The sequence below is a fragment of the Sebastes fasciatus genome, chromosome 7, assembly GCF_043250625.1.
Source record: "Sebastes fasciatus isolate fSebFas1 chromosome 7, fSebFas1.pri, whole genome shotgun sequence".
NCBI classification, from domain to species: Eukaryota; Metazoa; Chordata; class Actinopteri; order Perciformes; family Sebastidae; genus Sebastes; species Sebastes fasciatus.
The window spans coordinates 21,491,093-21,510,789 of NC_133801.1; the positions used below are offsets into that span (position 1 = coordinate 21,491,093).

At 42.9% G+C, this 19,697-nt stretch overlaps 1 protein-coding gene across 6 annotated transcripts in view; it reads right to left on the reverse strand.

Annotated features, from left to right (window-relative positions):
- Positions 1-19,697, reverse strand: part of schip1 (schwannomin interacting protein 1) — a 262,826-nt gene that overhangs the window by 17,103 nt on the left and 226,026 nt on the right. The window contains exon 1 of one of the 6 annotated variants that reach the window (XM_074642232.1): positions 11,796-12,228. The exons of 4 other annotated variants lie outside the window; for them this stretch is intronic. In XM_074642232.1, the coding sequence (XP_074498333.1) occupies positions 11,796-11,825 (30 nt within the window). In that variant the 5' untranslated portion in view covers positions 11,826-12,228. Of the gene's footprint in view, positions 1-3,935; positions 4,264-11,795; positions 12,229-19,697 lie in introns of those variants that run through there. One more of the 6 variants, XM_074642231.1, reaches the window with a different exon arrangement.

Below are 19,697 nucleotides of genomic sequence, written 5' to 3' on the forward strand. Positions count from 1 at the left end.
CTTGGATATACTCAGGGTTACATCTTCGAAGTCAGGGATCATAACTCGTTGATTAACTATCTGAACAGCTCAATAGCCCAATCACAAGGTTTTCAACTACCATCACAAGTATGGGTTAATGTACAGCGAGCTGGTCATTGTTGTGAAGAAAACCCCGACATGGTGATGCGTCCCCCCGTGTGGACCCTGACGCAAAGTCTTGCAAAACCAATTGCCTCTCGGGGACAAATAAATGTCTTGAACTTGAACTTGCATCGCCCTGAAGGAGTTTATTTCACAAAAACGACCAACTTGCTGTACATTATCCCGCTTATTACACGGCCACTTTCTTAAGAAATCAATAATTTGACACAAAAACGGTCCGCCAGAGTCCGACATCAGAACTGCGCCCATAGCAACGGTCTGCTATAAAGAAATAACAGACCGTAGAACGAACAAAGCCGTGTAAAAAAAACTAGGCAGTAAACAGTAGGAGACTATATTTTTCTTGCATTTTACATCCAGTGATCAGAGTTGAGAGTTGTTTAAATATATGAAGCAGAACACAGAGAATATGCTGCGGCAATGATATAAAATAAACATTTCATACAGTGACACTGGTACACTAAGTGTAACTCATCAGCCCTCAAGGATAAACTAACTATCTCTGGATAATGGTTTTGATTTACATAAACATTATATAAACAACACAAGGACACACTTTTGCACAAGGCTACTGATAACATGCAGTCATAAGAGCAAACGTTTTATCATAGCTCTGAATATGAATCTTCATGCTACCCCTTTACATAATGTCAGAAAGTCAGGGTGAAATGTATTGCTTCTATTTATCATTGATTATACTGGTAATTGGTCAATCCCACCAGGGCTGCAACTAACGATTATTTTCATTATTGATTCATCCGCTGATCATTTTCTCGATTCATGGACTAATCTTGTAGTCTATAGAAATTCTTCTCAAGGTGACATTTTTAAATGTTTTGTCTGACACCAAAGATATTCAATTTAAAATTAAATAAAACAAAGAAAAGCAGAAATTCCTCACATTGAAGAAACAAATGTTTGGAGTTTTTGCTTAAAAAATGAAAGAATGAATGAAACTATAATCAAAATAGTTGCCAGTTAATTTTCTGTCAATCGACTAATTGATTAATCAACTAAACGTTTCCGCTCTGAATTACACCTTTACAGACTTAATAACTGGAACGTACTGCAGACATAGTTATTACACTTTCTCATAATAAGAGAGGGAAAAAGAAACCACTAGCCAAAAGTTATCAGTGGTCTGCTGCTGGCTTTGCATGCAGGACATCGTCTCTGCATCCAACACCTGCCTGACAACACAACTTCCTGTCTTTGTATAGACGTCATCTGTTATACAACATGTTTGTGTTGTGTTGTGTGTTTGTGGGTGGGCTGTGGGTGGTAAAACCACCATCATCATGGAAGTCCCATAAACCATTTACAAAGGTGTGGAATTCACCACTGAGGGGTGGAGGTGAGAAATGGGTAGTAAATACATGCTCCTGCCTCTCCTTCCTTTTCTAAACAACTCTTTTTTATCATCCATACCAATAGCTCATCTTCTACCTTATCCTCCTGATGTTTTAAATTTGATGTGCTATCATGTAAATCTCAAAACGTACTTCCTTCATTGGAAGTAAAGTAGATGAATTCTCAGAGCCTCTCCAAAGCAGGAAAAAAATTGAATCCTGTCATGTTTCACAGTTTCCATGTTTGCTTGTTGCTCCTTTTCCAGGTGTTACTTTTAAAATTTTAGTTTGGGGTGAATAAAATGCAAACCTTGCATGTCCAGGGCCAGAAACAAGCTACCATTCTGCTCCATTTATTGGCTCGCTCAAATGGACATGAATACGACGTTATTGTAACCTTTTGTGTGCTTTACTGGGTCATTTTCGCACTAGAACTTCTTATAAAATCTTATATCAAGTTTCCACATGATGATGACATGGAAATCTGCCGGATCCATTACATTAACATTTTAAGATGCATGTGGGAGGGGTAGCAGAGAGGGAAAAAGAGAGAGAGAGAGACAGAGCGAGCGACAGTCCTAACCACCTCCCTCATTTCCTGGCCTTGAGCCGCCCCACCGTCCAAATTAGATTGGGAGGAACACAATTGGGCTAATTTGTGTTTTTCCTGAAATTCAGCAAGCAATTTCCTCTACTGAAAAACCCTCATTGACAAAGACATTTTCTCCACACTGCACTACAGCCATTCATCCGCAGACCTAGAGGGCGATTTAGCCCTGGCAATGAAGAATGACAGAGTGCTTGTTTTGAGCCCTCAAATCTTCCCTGAAAATCTTTATCAGAGGACGGAGATGAATTTAATTATCTGTGCTAACAAAGAGCATCCATCCCTAAATTGCTGGCTCTTGTGGCCAGAAATTGTTTAGTGGTTAAGATCTGAGATGTGTGTGTGTGTGTCTGCATGCCTACGGATTTCTATGCTATGATAAAAGGACGGGTCCTTAAAAATGTGTCACCTCTTCATTTATTAATACTTCTTTCCCTCCATTCCTCACTAAGGGCTCTCCATTTTCTTGCACAATGATGGCTTTTCACTGGCCGATACCTCACTGCCTTGCTGGTTGGAGACAAGAACCCACTGTTCACACATATACACACGCAAATACCAGGTCTGGTGAGTACTGGGGGGCTTGCAAGAGTGAAAAGCATGACATGTGTGTTTTGGAAGAGTTGGGAAGGCTTCACTCTGATATGTTTTCCAGGCCTGACAGTGAGCTGCTGCTGAGCTCACAGCTCTACAAACAGATACAAGGTCACTGTGTCTTCTCTCTGTGTGTGTGAGAGTGTGTTTTGACTGGGCTGACTAGCTCCACAGTTCACACAAAGGTTCTCACAGGCTTAGATTTGACTAAAACTGCATCTACTTGTTCATATTTCTGTCTAGAGTCAAAGTATATTCTATTTAAATGTATAGTTGCACATTTTGGGAAATAAACATTTGTTTTCTTTCCTACAGCAAGACGAGAACATTTATAAAACTCTCTCATATATGCTAAAATGTAGCTACAGACAGCAGCAGGTGAGCTTAGCTTTTCATAAAGACTGGAAACGGGGCAATGTCCAACTATTCCTTAAAGTGTATATACTTTAAGTCTACATTCTGTGTGTAAGACCGTCTTCTCTTTCCGTGCGATCTGAGACCTGTCTGTCTAGGCAGTGCACACATTCCATCCCAGATAAGGGACCTGACCTCTGACCCCTCATACGGTTCAGCCTCGGGTCAGTGGAAGGCTGCTCCTGTCACTCGCGAGTGGAAAAGAACAACTCAGCAAGTGGTAGAAGGCTGTACATGAGTATGTGGGGGATGGTTATGGTGGGATACAAAAAAGAAAGAAAAGGGGTAGAATGACAAAGGGAGGGAGAAGAGCATGAAGTGGATTTAGACAGGACAATAGATCTCCAAGTGACATTTGAGCTTTCTCTCAGCAAGAAGGCCAGACTATGGATTTGTGGGAAAAGACTCAGCAGAGGAATCTGTTTTTTTCTCACAAAGACTGAAGCAGATTTAGGGATAAAAGCCTGGTTACTCACACCATTATGTCATAGCTTTGCCCCAAATATCTAAGCACTTTAATACCCAAACTTCAAGCATTACGTCAGCCTCAGTCTTTGGGCTGTGGCACAAACTGTAGCTACACACACACCACACACAAAACCCTTTTAAAGGAATATTGAGAATTATGCTTTCTTGCAATACACTTATTCCCATTCTTGCTGAGAGTTAGATGAGAAGATCAACGTCAAACAAAAGTAGCTGCATATGTCTGTGTGTTCACATATTGGTAGACACTAAAATATTCCACCTCTATTGACCACACTGCATGCATTAGTTTCAATTAATTGACTTTTAAGCTTGGAATAAGACACGACATGGTCCTTTACCTCTTTGTAGTCATCACTGAGGTAGAGGTTGGACGTTTGCCGGATGACATCATCCACTCTGCCACTTCCATCCATATCATCCAGCGCCTCCCTCATCCTTCCCTCCCTGTCTTATCCTCTCTACTCCCCAGTCAGTAGGTTAGTCCAGACCGACTCCTGAGGTTGAGCCCAGTCAGTATACATCATATTCCCAGCCAACTCAACCCTGCCATGGGCTGACACCCAAAAAAAAAAAAATCTACTCCACTACTGGTGGCTTCTCTTCATATTTCTCTTACATGTTGTGACAATCTTTCTCTTTCACTTCCCTGCACTACTTCCACTCTCTACTCTGCCGTTCCCACAGGACTGTGAAAGCACAATGGTCAGAGGTAAGGCCCCTTTAGACCCTCCCTACCTTCCACCCTCTGGTCAGGGCGGCCTCTCACAGCCAGAGAGAGCAAAACGAGAGGGAGAGAGAGAAACTCACGCTTGTGTTTTTTTTTCTTTTTCGTTTTCACGCCCTGACGTGAGGACAGCAGCTGCTCGCAACCAGTTTGGAAAGAGACACCTCAGCCATGGGATAGCCACTATGTGTGTGTGTGTGTTTATGGAAATGCACTTGTGTTTAGCATGCCCATGTGTGTGTGTTTAGATGAGTATGTCTGGAGTCTCTCCTGGACACTATCTCCCTCTGTCTATATTTATTCTCCCTCTGTTACACCCAGGACTCCTTTCTGAATGTGCTTTTTCTTTTACGCTTCTTAAACCTCTTATCTAGAATGGCTTACAATTCTGCGTGTGTTTGTGAAAGAGAGATTAATTTAAAATGTAGATTAGCCTACATATTTCAGGCAAAATGAAATGTGAAAGTGTGTGTGTTTATGTAACAGAGGAGGTAGTGTGCTCCCCTTCCTGCCAAGGTAAAAATAGTGCCCTGTCTGGACTCCAAAGCCAGCAGCCCCACAGCCCCGGCCAGCTGAATAAACCCTGACAGCGCACAATGGACCATTAGTCTGGCACACAAACACATACACATATATATACACACAAAGTCACTCACTCAGATACACAGTGATTGCCTGTGCCTTGTATCAATGACTTACATTTTCAATCTGAGCTCTCCACGGTGTGTAATGATCTCATCTTAGCGAGACGCTATCGACCCGTGACTCATATATTTGTCATAGCCGCCCAGACGGAAAATTATGTCCACATATGGCAGCAGAATCCCACTGCAGGGGAACATGACTTCACACACAAACCATCAACTGGTTACACACAGAAATGGGAAAATCATTACCATATTCTAGTGGAAAATAAACTCATAATTCATATGCAGCAAAACGGGACCACGTTTTTACTGTGTAGTGATTAGATGATATGCACATTAGTGTAGAACTGCAAGCAGTGATTAGTTTTCTTGATTTTCTATTTTATTCAGGCAATCATTATGCAGTAGAAACGGATGCATTTCAGAGGTTTGTTTTTTTGTTATATGGAGAAAAAGGTTTCGAAGAAAATGATTTTTAGATTCCTAAAAATAAGGCATTCAGAAAGTATTGCAGTGATTTTAGTAGTAAAACACTAAAGGTATTATATTGTAGGGATGGAAATCACCGGAGAACCCACAATATGATATTATCACGATACTTAAGCAACGATATGATGTTATTTAACACTTTGCAATATGCTGCAATAAGATATAGTGCGATTTATTACCTTTTTTTCAACTGCAAATTATGCAGTTTGTCAACATCTGCTTTATCTAATTAGATACAGTTTTCACTCTGTTCATCTCAGAGTTTTCATTCACATATCTTGAGGTCAGAGGTCAAGTGACCCCTTTGAAAATGGCTATGCCAGTTTTTTTAGATCGGATCCATTGTCACGGATACCCGATCCAGCTATTTGAGTCAGTATCAGCCCGATATCCAATCCAGTATCGGCGCATCCCTAAATATAATTTTACTAAACTGAAGCCATAGCACTCTCATAAGCCTCAGAGAAATACACAAAACTTGAACCCCGACCTTCTAGTTAAAAGTTCTATACTGCGTCTTTCTTTCTTTGAAGCATCAATCCTCCTCCTGCAGACCGAGTCAGAGGATGAGCCACACTACACTGTCAGAGATCTGACGGGAAGACGGCGATATCTGATAAGAAAAATAAAATAGCCAGCCGAGGACAACAGGGCGTACGAGAGAGATGAGAGGAGAAAGACGAGAGGGGAGAGAGAACGTCAACTGATACTGATGAACATGAGTCACATTCATCTGTTTCTCTGCTGAGAGAGAAGACGAGAATAACAGGAGGAAAAAGATGAAGACAGTTGGGGGAATAATGCATTTGCATGATAACATCAAAGAGCATTTGAATGCAAGCGCACACAGACACACACTCCAACACACGGGGGTTAAATGAAAAAAAAAGAAATAGGAAGTGGGTTTGATTCAGTGTTGATCCCTAAGGATTATGGGTAGAGTACAGCGAATTGTCTGGCTGTCTCCTGCATCCACCCACACTGGACTGCTGCTGCTGCTGGGGACAATACAGGGACATACACACACACACACACACACGTACACAGGCCAATAAAAGCAGTGTTAGTTGTGAGCGAGGGCGGCCTGTTTGCTGCCAAAGGGTGGGGCAGAGTCTGCCCCGCTGATTCTCATTACTGAGGCTGACTTCATAGTGAAGGTGAAGTCAGCGCTGATTTAAATGGGATAGGAGGTCGAGAGGGTTACCAATGCACGGGAAGCCGGCAATGGGGATCTACGAACACACGTAAACTCAATCACAGTTCAAGGGCAAAGACAGGGGATACTATCAGCTGCATATTTGAGACACACACAGGTTAATTCCTCTGATGCTTGACTGTCGGATCAGCTGAGAGAGCGAGCAAACGAGAGAGCGAGAGAGAGACAGAGACAGAGACACACAGAATGGCTTATTGTTCCAAGTGAACAGAGGGTGACTGTGGGAGAGAGGGTTCCTGGCACCTCCTGTAAGCCTGGGATCCAAGGCCAACAGCACTGTGTGTGTGTGTGTGTGTGTGTGCATTTGTTGGATACGAACGCACCTAAACTCGTGATGCACTCACTCCATTTTTTGTTTATAGGTTTCTATATCTGTTAATGTCTGCGTGATATTATAACACCAGATCACATGTACTGCCTCTTATGCAAGGAATGTGCTATACAGACTCTGATCTGCTGATCTTTACTTTGGAAAGAGGAGGAAAAAGAACGGGGGCTGCTACCATAGCAACGTGGTGAGAATTTCTCCATGGCGATGCTCTGTGTTCCAAACAAATTGGGCTGCGAAAAGGAGCACGGGGCGGCCCATCGGGACGTCTGCTAACTCACACAGAGGCCGGCGTTTGAGGGAGCTGAAGTTTTGGCAAATTGTACATAATATTAAGACAAAGTATAGTCTTGTGTTAAATGAAAAACAGGCATGCTGCACAGCAAAGGTGTTATATAGGGCACCCATACATGACTGTGCAGTGACACAAAGTCACAAATCATCTTCAAAATTGCAATGAATACAGAAACTTCTCAACTTGCCTTGTTTTATCTGTGTGTATACTCAATATGACTATATGACCTGAAGTATATATCATGATAAGTTTTCACATTTACTTCGATAACATCATCTGTTCTGATAAGTCTGTCCTGATTAATAACAGTCTGACCAGTTAAAGTAATAGTTCAATATCTTGTGAAAAGTGCACATTTGTTTTCTACAAGAATGAGCGTCTGAGCATTAGCTTCCGAGCTGGAGATGGGACATGTTTGGCTTAGCTTAGCATAATGACCAGAGACATGCACTGTGTCTCAATTTGCGTACTTCCACTTGCTATTTCGAGTGCATAAGTACGTTCACACTGACAAGTATGGCAAACGCAGTACACTATGATTACCCGGATGGTGTATTCATAACGGTCAAAAAGTTGATTGTGGAACGCTGGACGCTTCTCACCCTCAATGGTCGCTATCTTGGCTACGTAGCAGAAGAGGAGGGACTGAAAAACTTGTGAAAATGGTGGTTGAGGAATCTGCGGCGGTTGCGGTTGCTCATTGTTCATTTTGATTAAGTTATAATATAATTGTTAAAGGTCTAGTGTTATGGTTGCAGATTGCAACCAGCTGGGTACCCCTCCGCTCCACGGCTCACGTTACCGCAGTTTCACAAGCGTGTCAGAGAACTACGGTGGCCTTCAGGTAACGTAAAAACGCGATAGGCTCTCTCTAAAGCCAGTGTTTGGTTTGTACGTTCTGGACTACTGTAGTAACATGGCGGAGCAGCATGGTGGACTCCGTGAAGAGGACCCGCTCCCTATATAGATATGAAGAGCTCATTCTAAGCTAACGAAAACAGAACGATCTTGGTTTCAGGTGATTATACTCTAATGAAAACATAGTTATGAAAATTAAATTATATTTCTGACGATAGAATCCTCCGAAATGTTACACACTGTTCCTTTAAAATGAGCAAACAAGCCGGCAGACATTTTGGAGGGCGACAATCGCAGTGGGGTAACACTACGTTCGGTTGCAATTTGCCATTATAAAGAAGGAGAAGAAGCTGTCAAATGTTGTGATCGTCATTTCCGGAGAGTGGACAACAGCCATGTTTTGATTTGGTACAACACTTCCCTGTTGAAATTCACTACGCAAGTTAAGTACATAGTGTACACAGTGTACTACTACATGGAGGTGTACTAACGGAAGGATCCGAATTGAGACACAGTGACGGAAAGCTGGGCTCTATCTAAAGTGAAAAAATATGTGGTGCATTTTGTTTGTTTAATTTGTACATAAACAGATACGTAAAAATTACAATTTTAGGGCGAGCTACATGCTATAACTACTTCCTGGCAAACTAGACTCATTTATTATGGCAGTAATTCCATAATCTTTTGTCTATTATCTTGCCTTATTGATCAATTCTGTCACTCTAGCATGATCCATCAGTGGCATCTACTGTACTGCTATTGTTCTCATTCATAATTCATCAGGCCACTCCTCATATACTGTTACACCGACACCAGAGCTCTCCTTCACCACTCTCCAGTCAAGCATGAAAAACTGCATGAGCTTGTAGACACATATGCATAATATAAATACACACATAAATCCTCATGCAAAATACACACAAGTACGGTGTGTAACAGGATTCAATGTTCAACCAGAGTTCCCGAGGCCTTGGCAAGATGACAGTATTCCTACGGACCGAGATGACACGCTGCGGCCGAGCCGATAAATCTCACCATCGCCCTTCACCCTGCTGGTACTGCCGCTGACAGCAATACGCCACTGCGAGATTTATACATTTACACGAGAATCTGAAAACAGGATGACATATTGAGACCTCAGCTTCTAGTAAACACACGGCGTTCTTTTAGCTCACTTAATAAAATGAAGAGCAGCATCAGGATGTAGTGGATGGCTCCAGTAGATGATTTGTGACTCTTGTGATCTAATGATGAACTCTTTGCTCTTTTTGTCCTCATGGTTTATTTGCAAAATTGACATGGCTTGAATCGATAGACGGTTTTGGTTGACTACGGGTCAAATGGTCGCTTTATTGCTTCTCCCGGGGTCAGCCTGTGACTTAATTGGCTAATGGTTTCTGACATTAAGTGAGAGCTCGCTTCAAACAGGGAAGGACAGATGCTTTCCATGTTTCTTTCCTTGCCCTCCTCTTGTCATTTCTCTCCTAGCTGCCTTAAGCCAAAGACAGAAAGACGACGACCACGTCTTAATTAAAGCAGAGGAAAACAATGACGCTGATAACAAAACAGAGATCGCCCCGAGACGTGGTCTGTCCCAGGAGACAAACAGAAATACAGCGACAACACCCTCTTTTTCCACTTAATCTGTTTACTCCCTGTCCGTTTGATCCCCTCATTAAACCGCTCACTCGTTCCATCTCCTCTACGCTTCCTCTGCTCTTTCCCCCCATCGTGCTTTGCTTCTTTCCATCCCTCCGTGTGTGTGTGTGTGTGTGTGTGTGTGTGTTTTATACGTGTGTGAGGGGCGCTGTCTGCCTGCTGGTTGCCAGGTTACCAGTCTAATTGAGGGGCCTCTGGAGAGTCGCTGTTATCAGAGCCTGAACCCTCTGTTCTGCTTACCACTCTCATTCTCGCTCCATCTCTCTTTTCTAGTGCATCCCTTGCTTTAAAGCCATCTCAGCTTCCTTTGCTTTCTCTTTTTTTAAACTTTTCATTCTTTATATTTAACTGATATCATCTCATTTGCCTCAGAAAGCCAAGCGCCGTTCTCATTTCTCTCTCTTTCTACCCACCTCTCCCTTCGTTTTGCTCAGCCTGTGTTCTTGTCAATACTTCTTCTGTTACTTTCTCATCTCTGCCTTTAATCTGCTGTCTCCGCTAGCCCTTCGGCGTCACTTTCCTCTGGTTATCTGCTGCTCTTTTCATTCCATCCTGCCGTCTTTCCGTCGCTCCGTCTAGCTCTTATCTACCACGAAACATGGCAGGAAATCCTTATCCCGTTACACAACTGGTCCTTCACCCACACGAGCACAAATCTACCCTCCTGACATGCGAATATGTAGAACATACCAAGATTATTACAAATGTTTTGTCAGATGATTTGAGTGTTTTTGAGGTTTTCTAACAGCAAAAATCGTAAACAAAAGGCCTGAGGGCAGTTTATTAATTCCCAAACCTAATCTCAAGCATTAAGAGCATGCACACGGAGCTGACAGGATATCAGCTTTTATGCACATTGATAATGCCAGAGAGATGAACACTACATGAAAAACAGCAGTACTTAATAGATCAATCCCATTTTCCAAAAATGCTTCTTCATTTAAACCAAGGGGAAATGTTAGAGGACAGAATTTGGACTCAAGTTTTCATGTTGCTAAAACACTCTAAGTGCACCCACAAGGCCCATCCGTCTCTCAAAGACCCTCATGTCTCCCTCTCATCACTTCCTCTGCAGCTTTTTCGTGCTTCTACACTTGCTTCTCCCCATCAAAGAAGCTCCAACTTTCCCCCCCTCCGTTCCTCCCCTGGCATATTCAGCTCATCTCTTTCGCCTTTCATCTACCTCTCTGCTTGTTCCCACTCTCCATCTCCACTGCATTGCAGACTTTCTTCCCAAAGCAGAGCTGGTTATAGAAAAGCAGATGTAGCTGTGTGTGCAACTGTGTGTGATGCATTTGCTTTTCCTTTAATCACGACTCCTTCGTTCCTCGTCAGATAAAGTGGGACACTGCTGTCACACGTCCCACAAGAATCACACACACACACACACACACACACACACACACACACACACACACACACACACACACACACACACACACACACACACTCATAAACATGCATGCATGCATTCACAAAAACCTCCAAGCAACCATTCACATTTAAATTCTCTTCATGTTGTCTGCGCCATACATACACTGAATTACACACATCCTCTACATGAAAACACATTTGCACACACACACGTAGTTCAGTCACGACACTGTAAACTTGCAGTTACATGCATACCTCATGCCTCCTTGACATGGATTGATGAGGCTGGATGAGGAGGAGGTGGAGGGGAGGTGGGACATTATTCCCTTGAGTCAAGTGCTCTCTTAGCAACCAGCCAGCCATCAGATTCACAACACAATCACGTAACCACAAAAGACAAGGAAATACTCCTACACAATCACACACACAAGTCCCACACATGTGCAACAATGTCCCAGTTTCGACGTGACATTCAAGGATTTAAGATAAACTGAAACTGAGGAGATAAAAACATGACATTTCGTACAATCAGCAGAGCTGGCAACAACAAAATCAGCTTGTCAAAATGGCAACAAGAGATTAAATTAAATGAATGTCATGAGAACTACCTGGTAAGAACAGTTTTCCTGGTGGACCATCCTTCACAGCATCCTAGAGTGGAGCTGGCTGAGCTGATGGGAACAGGAGCGGGACTGGGATAAGATTCCCAGCCCTGCAGTGGTATTCCAGCGGAGAGGAGAGGAGAGGAGTGGAGAGAGGAGGGGAAAGGAATCCCACTCAGTCCTCGATCGAAACTAAAATATTCTCCTGCTTTGCCTTTCCTTTAGTTCAGTCTTCACTCTCTGCTTTCTATCTTTTGTTTTTGGACTGTTTTCTGGTCTGTCTGTTAGCTAAGAAAGAAGGACGGGGTCTGATCGCCGCTTCCCCAAAACTGAAAGAGGAGGAGGAGGAGGGGTGTGAGAACGGGAGAGAGAGAGAGAGAGAGAGAGAGAAAAAGAGGGAGGGAAGGGAGCAGTGAAAAGCAGAGTACGATCCCGGTCGCCGCCTTTCTCTGTCTGGTTTGGACTGAAAAGAGGGAGGAGCTGTCGGGCTGAGTGTACGCTGAGTCGGCCAGTGTGGAGAGGGGACGGTGGAAAAAGGGAGGGAGGGTGAGGTTGGCGTGGGTCAGGGTCGGAATGTCATTCTGCTGTTTCATATGGAGTCAAGCCAGACCGAGAGACAGAGAGAGGGAGAGGAGAGGAGAAGGGCAGAGGAGTGACTTTCTTCCTTAACCTTCAGCTTAATCCCTATCTGTGCTGCATGAATGGTCAACAAAGACATAGGATGCTGCAAATACTTAAGACTCAAACTAAAACAGCGCTGGTGATCAAAGTGTTGGAAAATGTCAAGTACCAAAAACTGGAATTTAATGTCTGGTCAGATTATCATCGCCACTTATTCCTGATTTGAACCAATGTTTAGCCAGTTTTATTTGGGCAAAGATGTGTGTCACTCACTCTTCCTTCACAGTGTAACAGTATCTAGGTCTTTGCATGGCATGTACATCTTCCCCTCATTCTCTGTCCGTCTCTTTGTAGGATTATAATCCCGTAGTGGCAGATGGCCTGCTTTATAATCCACTCGCAGGCCAACCTACTCAAATAATCTCTCCCTTCTCGATCTCGATCTCTTCGCATTACTGTTATAAATCCGTCTCTTTGTTTTCCAATGTGTCCTTTCTTTCTGATCTCTGCGATGTAAACATGGGTCCTGTTTTTTTGGGGGATTTTCGCATTGGGGCATCATCGCATTAATCTGTAGATTATTTTGCAATTAACTGATTAATCAAGTCAAGTCAATTTGATTTACGCAGCCCAAAATTACAAATCAAATCAAATCAAACATTTCCCTCAGAGGGTTTCACAACATATATAAAATGCTGCAATAACTCAAACTCCATAAAAGGTCAGGAAATTGTATGGGTGGGAATCACCAGAGGCCCGACGATATGATATTATTGTGATTTTAAACATTTTGAGATGTCAGTGTGAGTATTGCGATAAGATATATTGTTTTTTATTACCTTTTTTCAACTGCAAATCACGCAGTTTGTCAACATCTGTTTGTCAAGATACAGTTTTCACTCTGTTCATCTCAGAGTTTTCATTCACATATCTTGAGGTCAGAGGTCAAGGGACCCTTTTGAAAATGGCAATGCCAGTTTTTCCTTTTCCAATTTGGCATAACTTTGGAGCGTTATCTAGCGTTCTTCTCGCAAGCTAACATGACATGGTTGGTACCGTTCGATTCATTAGGTTTTCTAGTGTCATATGATACCAGTATCTTCACTCTAGCGTTAAGACTGAGCTACAACCTCTGAAATACAGAATAGTGGCTACCCCCGCCGGTAGGCCATTGGATTGTTAAGTGGTTGATAGTTTATATAATAAAAGATCGATAACTGACGTCTGCGTATCTATACAATATTGCTGCACAAAGTATCATGATATTATGCTGTATCGATTTCCCCCACCCCTAGAAAACAGTCAAAAATGGCTCCTTGTTTTGTTCTACCTGAAATAAAATTATATTCAATTTACAATAAAAAAAACACAGAAAAGCACCAAAACCTCACATTGAGAAGTTGGAATTAAAATTATTTTGTGCAGTTTTGCTTCATACTTAAATATGAATCACTTATTAATGAAACGATTAATCATTTAACAAAACTGTCTTAAATTTCTATTGTTCGACTAACTGGTTAATCAACTAATCCTTTCATCTTAAATCCACCTTTTGCAGTTTGTTGGGTGTTATCCAGAGCTGTAGTGCAGGGGAACATCTTTGCACAGGAATGTGGGGAGTCAAACATCTGTTTCAGTTTTCCTTTTTTGTCTTTTTTTTTGGCAAGCTACACACACATCCCCTACCCCTCTGGCCAGATCTCTCTATCTGTTATTGATCTCTGTTGGGTGACGCTGCTTTTCCCGATAAGACCAATCTTCAGTTTAATGACCTGGAAGTGGGTCGATGAGCTCCCTGCTCTGATCTCTCTGCAGCACATCACTGACTCTGGTTTGGCCTTCTGCAATGGTGCCCATCTGGGGCTGACTGGAACGGTGCCCACCCTGTCACACTATAACCTTGGATATAATTATCTGTGCATGACATTGACCAGTGATAAACTTGTTTTTCTACCAGTGAAAGCTACCAACTGGGCCTCGTAAAAGCACTCTTAAGCTAATGCTGAGTTTACAGGCGTACAGTAAGTAGGGGAAAACAGTGAAGCCAAGCAAGAAATGGCAGAGAGATTAAAAAGAGGGCTGGGGAAAGGAGTCAAACATATAGCAAGTCAAGGGATCCTGAACCTTTTCTCCTATTCAATGTCTATGTTGCTGTGTTTCTGCTGGATACGTTAAGTTATGTGTTTGCTAATACATTAGCCAATAGAACTTGATAAACTGATTTAGTAAAATACTGGTTGTTACTGTGAATTTGCTTTGGTGTCTACTTTCTGCCCTCTAGTGAGCAACGAGTGCTTAAAGTAAATTAAGATCTCAAGATAAGTGTAATAACAGGTGATTTATAGTGGAGTTTTGTTGGACTACACAGGTCAAACACAAGTGAATCCACCTGCAGATCCGAACAGTAACTTAGTAAGGAGTTTTGTTAAATTTGGTTCAAATATAGTATAAACTCAAACTGAGTTTGTCTGCTTCAAAAGAAGTTCTTGTTGGATCGTCCAACAGCGATCTGAAAACCCTTAACCCACACCTTCCTTGTATCTTTCCGAAACCGACAATCCTTAAAATCTTTACAGGTTCAGATGAATTAAATCCTGATGCTTCTCTCTTTTAAATACAAATACATAGTACTGATTTGTCCTTCTGTTGCACATGCGGACTAAGGAGCCGCTCACGTGCTGCGCCAGCCGCTTTCATCCTTTTATCCAAGGTGCTTCGGAGGTTGCGCCTGCCATTACTAAGCAACCGAAACCTGCGTGCTGCGATGACGATGATGAAGATGCGGTCATTTTGCAGTAATAGCCTCACTGACTAAACTACACAAAGTCAAAACAAAGATAAATGGATTTCCAGCACCGTAAATCCCTCACAGTAACTTTACTGCTCGATATGTCTGCGAGTTTGGCTGACCTTTCAACCGGATGTCGTGACGTTCTTGGAAGGAAAGGGTAAAGCAAGTAAAATAGTCCGTGGGACAGATGTAAATCTCTGGGTAGCCCTGCACTAAAACAATTAACTTCTCCTCCATATAGTATATTTACCGTAGACTGATATTTACAGAAGAAGGAAAAGATATCTGCCAGCAGTGATTGGTTGTTCCTCGTCACATGACATGTGGTGCGAGCTGCAACGTTCCAAAAGTTCAACAAATTTATGTTGTCATCTCGCCCTGAAAAATAGGCGTTTGAAAACGTTTGCATGCTGCGACGGCGTGTGTCTGCCGCATGTCTACATTGACAACAATGGATTTGAGGGCGCAAAAGTGCGTTATGTGAACGGCCCCTAAGGTAAGTGCACACACACACACACATATACAAAGGAGCAAAAAAAAACTTTGATGTCTGTGAGCTATGCTTTGATACAAGACGCCACAGCAATCCCCCTTCTCTCCTCTATCACCATGGCAGCAGTCACTCCGTTGACACCCCCCGCTGACCTTCACACGGTTGTCAAGGTTACAATCTGAGTCACAGCACAGGTGGAGGCTGAGACGGCACCTCTTTATCATCACTAAAAGAGAAAACAATATCTGACACTATAGCCAGACTGTGCAGTGTGTTGCTCCTGATTCTCAAATGAGTATCAGCCACCATAAATAGCACAAAAAAACACTCCAAAAACTGTGATTATGTACGCAACCTAAATCAGCACAGATCCAGAACAAAGATTATTAACTGGAGACAGACTGCAGTTTAGCCTCCCACACACTGGCCACATTACAAGATGTCCGTCTGGGTGGTGTAAATCTAAAAACTAGAAGATCCTTCTGCTGAAATATAGCTGTATGCTGACTCCTAATGTCAAACTTCGACAGTAGTATGTAATTTATTCCTGCACAGAGCAGGAGAAATTGCCGTGAGGGTGTGTTGCAGTGTGCGCAGAGCGCTGGAGCAGCTCGTCTCATCCTCGTTTTCCTCCTCTCATCCTCGCACATCAAAACACCACTCATGTGGGGCTCTGTGTGTTTAACTCTGCTGCGTGGGCATATTTATAGATGCAAACAGAAATAATGAATACCTAATCATAAGTCACTGATCGCGGAGTGAATAACGTGGTGGTTCACACATACAGAGAGAGTCGGAAATGGTACTGTTGGTGGTGAATAACGCCCCGTAACTCTGTACAGCTCATGCAAAAAACAGGATTCTCAGTCATGCTGCGACGCCTCCTCCCTTTCTCTGACAAACAGATTGCCGTCTCTCTTTTTCAGCTTCCTTGCCATCTACCCCTCTTTCCTTTCTTTCTGGCCTTTTGGTGTAATTTCTACATTTGCTTTCTTTTCACCACATTTCTCCATCTTCCTCCTCCCTCCCTCCCTCTCCCTCTCAGCAGGATGATGGGGAGCACAGATGCTTTTAGCGGGCTGACATTTTGTGCCAGTGTAAAAACACTGCATAGCAAAGCAGGTCGGCTCAGTGTGAGGGCCAGATTCTGGCGGTAATGAGCTCGCTCTGACAGGGAGGAACTGATGTGGAAAGCCAGGGAGCGCATGTGTGTGTGCTCAGCGTGATCAGCCACCAGAGGTTGTTCTAATGAGGCCTGTATGTCTCAGAAAGACTGAGCACACTGTGACCACCGGGCTGCATTAATATTTGGTTCACATATTTAAGTGCGTCACAACAGATCTGTAGACCGACTGAGTAAATGACTAACTGGCCACCAATTACACATGTGCTATGACATTATGACAAAGTGTATTATGAAACAGGAGTAGTGAGTCACAGTGAATAATAGGAAGCTGAGACGGACTACATTCGTTTACATGCTTCTTGTTGTCTCGACTACAGATACAAAATTGGGGAAAGCAACAAGGAAATTTGGAAAAGAGCTGACTTTAGTCTGGAAATGAAACGATCGGTTACTCTACAGTTCAAATCAGGGCTGTCCAAAGTGGGGCCCGCGGGCCAAAGTTGGCACACCATCAGGTTTGATTTGGCCCGCCAGATGTTAGCAAATTATTTTTTTTTATTAAAAGACCCAACTGACTTTACTGTCTTTTGGAGGCCGTACCAGGCTCGGGTTTATGGTTAGAAGATAGTGGCATCATATGAAACTAGAAAACCTAAGGAATCCATTAGTAGCATATCATGTCATATTAGCTTGTCAGGAAGGAGGCTAAAGTTGGACTAAATTTTGGTGGGGAATAACTGTCATGGCCATTTGTCAAGGTGTCCCTTGACCTCTGATCTCAAGATATGTGACTGAAAATGGGTTCTAAGTCTCCCCTTTACAGACATGTCCACTTTATAATAATCCTATGCAGTTTTGGGAAAAAATTGGGATCCTGGTACCATTTTGCATCTTAATAATACAACACAATAGGTGTTTAATTTTGGCCCGTGGCCCTCCATTGAGTTCCAGTTTTGGCCCTCAAAGGGAAAGGTTTGGGCACCCTTTGTTTAAATGATTAGTCCATTAAAGCAAGGGGTAAGTAATCTAGAAACTAGCAAGAGAGCTAGATTTAAAAAAATGATCCAAACGAAAAACAGAGTCCAGTGTTGCCAACTCTTTTCCAATGAAAGTAGCAGCACTAGCTCCAAAAGTCCCTCAATCTGGCCAGAAAGTCGCCTAGTCTGCAACACTGACAGTCCTTCCGTTCAGGTCTCCCTCCAAAAATTATCATCATGAACAACGAACATGGCTATTGTTAGTACTCACAGCTGTCAAGCTAGCAGCTTGTGGAAGACAATGCGCAGTAAGTGCACAGGCAGAGCGCGCACAGGTAAGCTGGTAGCCTGTTCAAACATTTCATTCGGCCTGAATGAAATGATTGGATGGGTTTATTCCTGCAACCTTTTTTTTGTCAAAGCATTTCATTTATGATAGTTAACTATTATTATTCTTTTTTTTAAGATTATGTTTTGGCTTTTTCTTCTTTATTTGACAGAAGACAATATAGAAATGGGGGGAGAGAGAGAGAGAGAGAGGGGTATGACATGCAACAAAGGTCCCAAAGCCGGAACAGAACCTGGGACGTTGCGGTTATATGGCATGTGATGTAACCACTCTGCTACCAAGGCACTGCATGCAATACATAATTTACAAATTATTGGGTTCTGGACTACAAAACAAGCAATATGAAGATATAATCTCACGCTTGAGGAAATTGAAACAGTAATTTTTCCCAATTTTCTGACATTTTACAGACTAATCATCATTAGCTGCAGCCTGATGGAATGATTATTCTTGTGTTATGAGCATGTGAGGAGGAGATAGAAGTGCTCTGAGCTCTACAGCAACAGATGAAGCTCTCTGCATGACCTGGCACAAAGACCCTCTCTTCCTCTCTCTCCCTCTCTCTCTGTGTGTCTCACCCTCACGTACGCAGAGTCAGAAACATGCAGACAAAAATACTCTTGCTTATTTGGGTGTCTGTGTGGGTGTGCAGACACGATTTAAACATGTCTTGTATTTTTAGCCCGACATAAACACACCAAGCTCTCAACCCACTTCTCTACCTCTCACACAAACACACACTCTATAATTAGGAGCAGAGAACACCAGTGTTTCATGTTTCAGCTCCACCCAAATGAGCAAGCCACGCAAGCACACACACGCATAACAAACACAGGCCACTGTGTGTGTTGGACTCAACCCTTTATTCCTCCGAGAAGAAGACAGGAGAGGTGATGGATAGGAGTCTAAAATCCTTCACTGCTCGGAAAACATAAACCCTCTTTCTCAATTTCCAGCTCTCGCTCTCTTTTTGTTGCCTTCTTGCAATAAACCTTGTTTTTTATCTCCTTTCGGCCCCATTTTCGCTTATAAAGCCGGCCCGTGCGCGAGCGTGTGTGTGTTTATGTGTGTGTATTCGGCTCTGCTCTGTAGTGACTGTGCAGTATGAGGACTGACACGGAGCTATAACATTAGAGGCCGTCTCCTCGCTGCTACATAAATCCCCATTTCCTCCACAGCACGCTCTGCCACTCACGGCCCGCGCCCCTCTTTGATAGTTTTCATAGGGTTGGAGAGGGGGAGCCAGGCGGAGGGGGGAAAATGGTCTCCTGCTGTATTTTGGCGGTGTGAGAACATTAGACTATAATGCTTCCTGACAGCTTGAGGAAGAGGACAATTAGCAGGGAACAGGAGTGGGAACGCTAGTGAAGGACAGGGGATGTCTGGAAATAAGGAAGAAGAAAAGAAGAAGGTGGAGATTTGCAACTGTGTAGTAAAATGAGACTTGGTATGAGCCTATAAGCTGACTTCCGTGCCAGATAGGATATAACCGGATATAACTCATGCTGCATGGGGTTTGACTCTGGTGAATCACGGTTCGAATGAATCAGA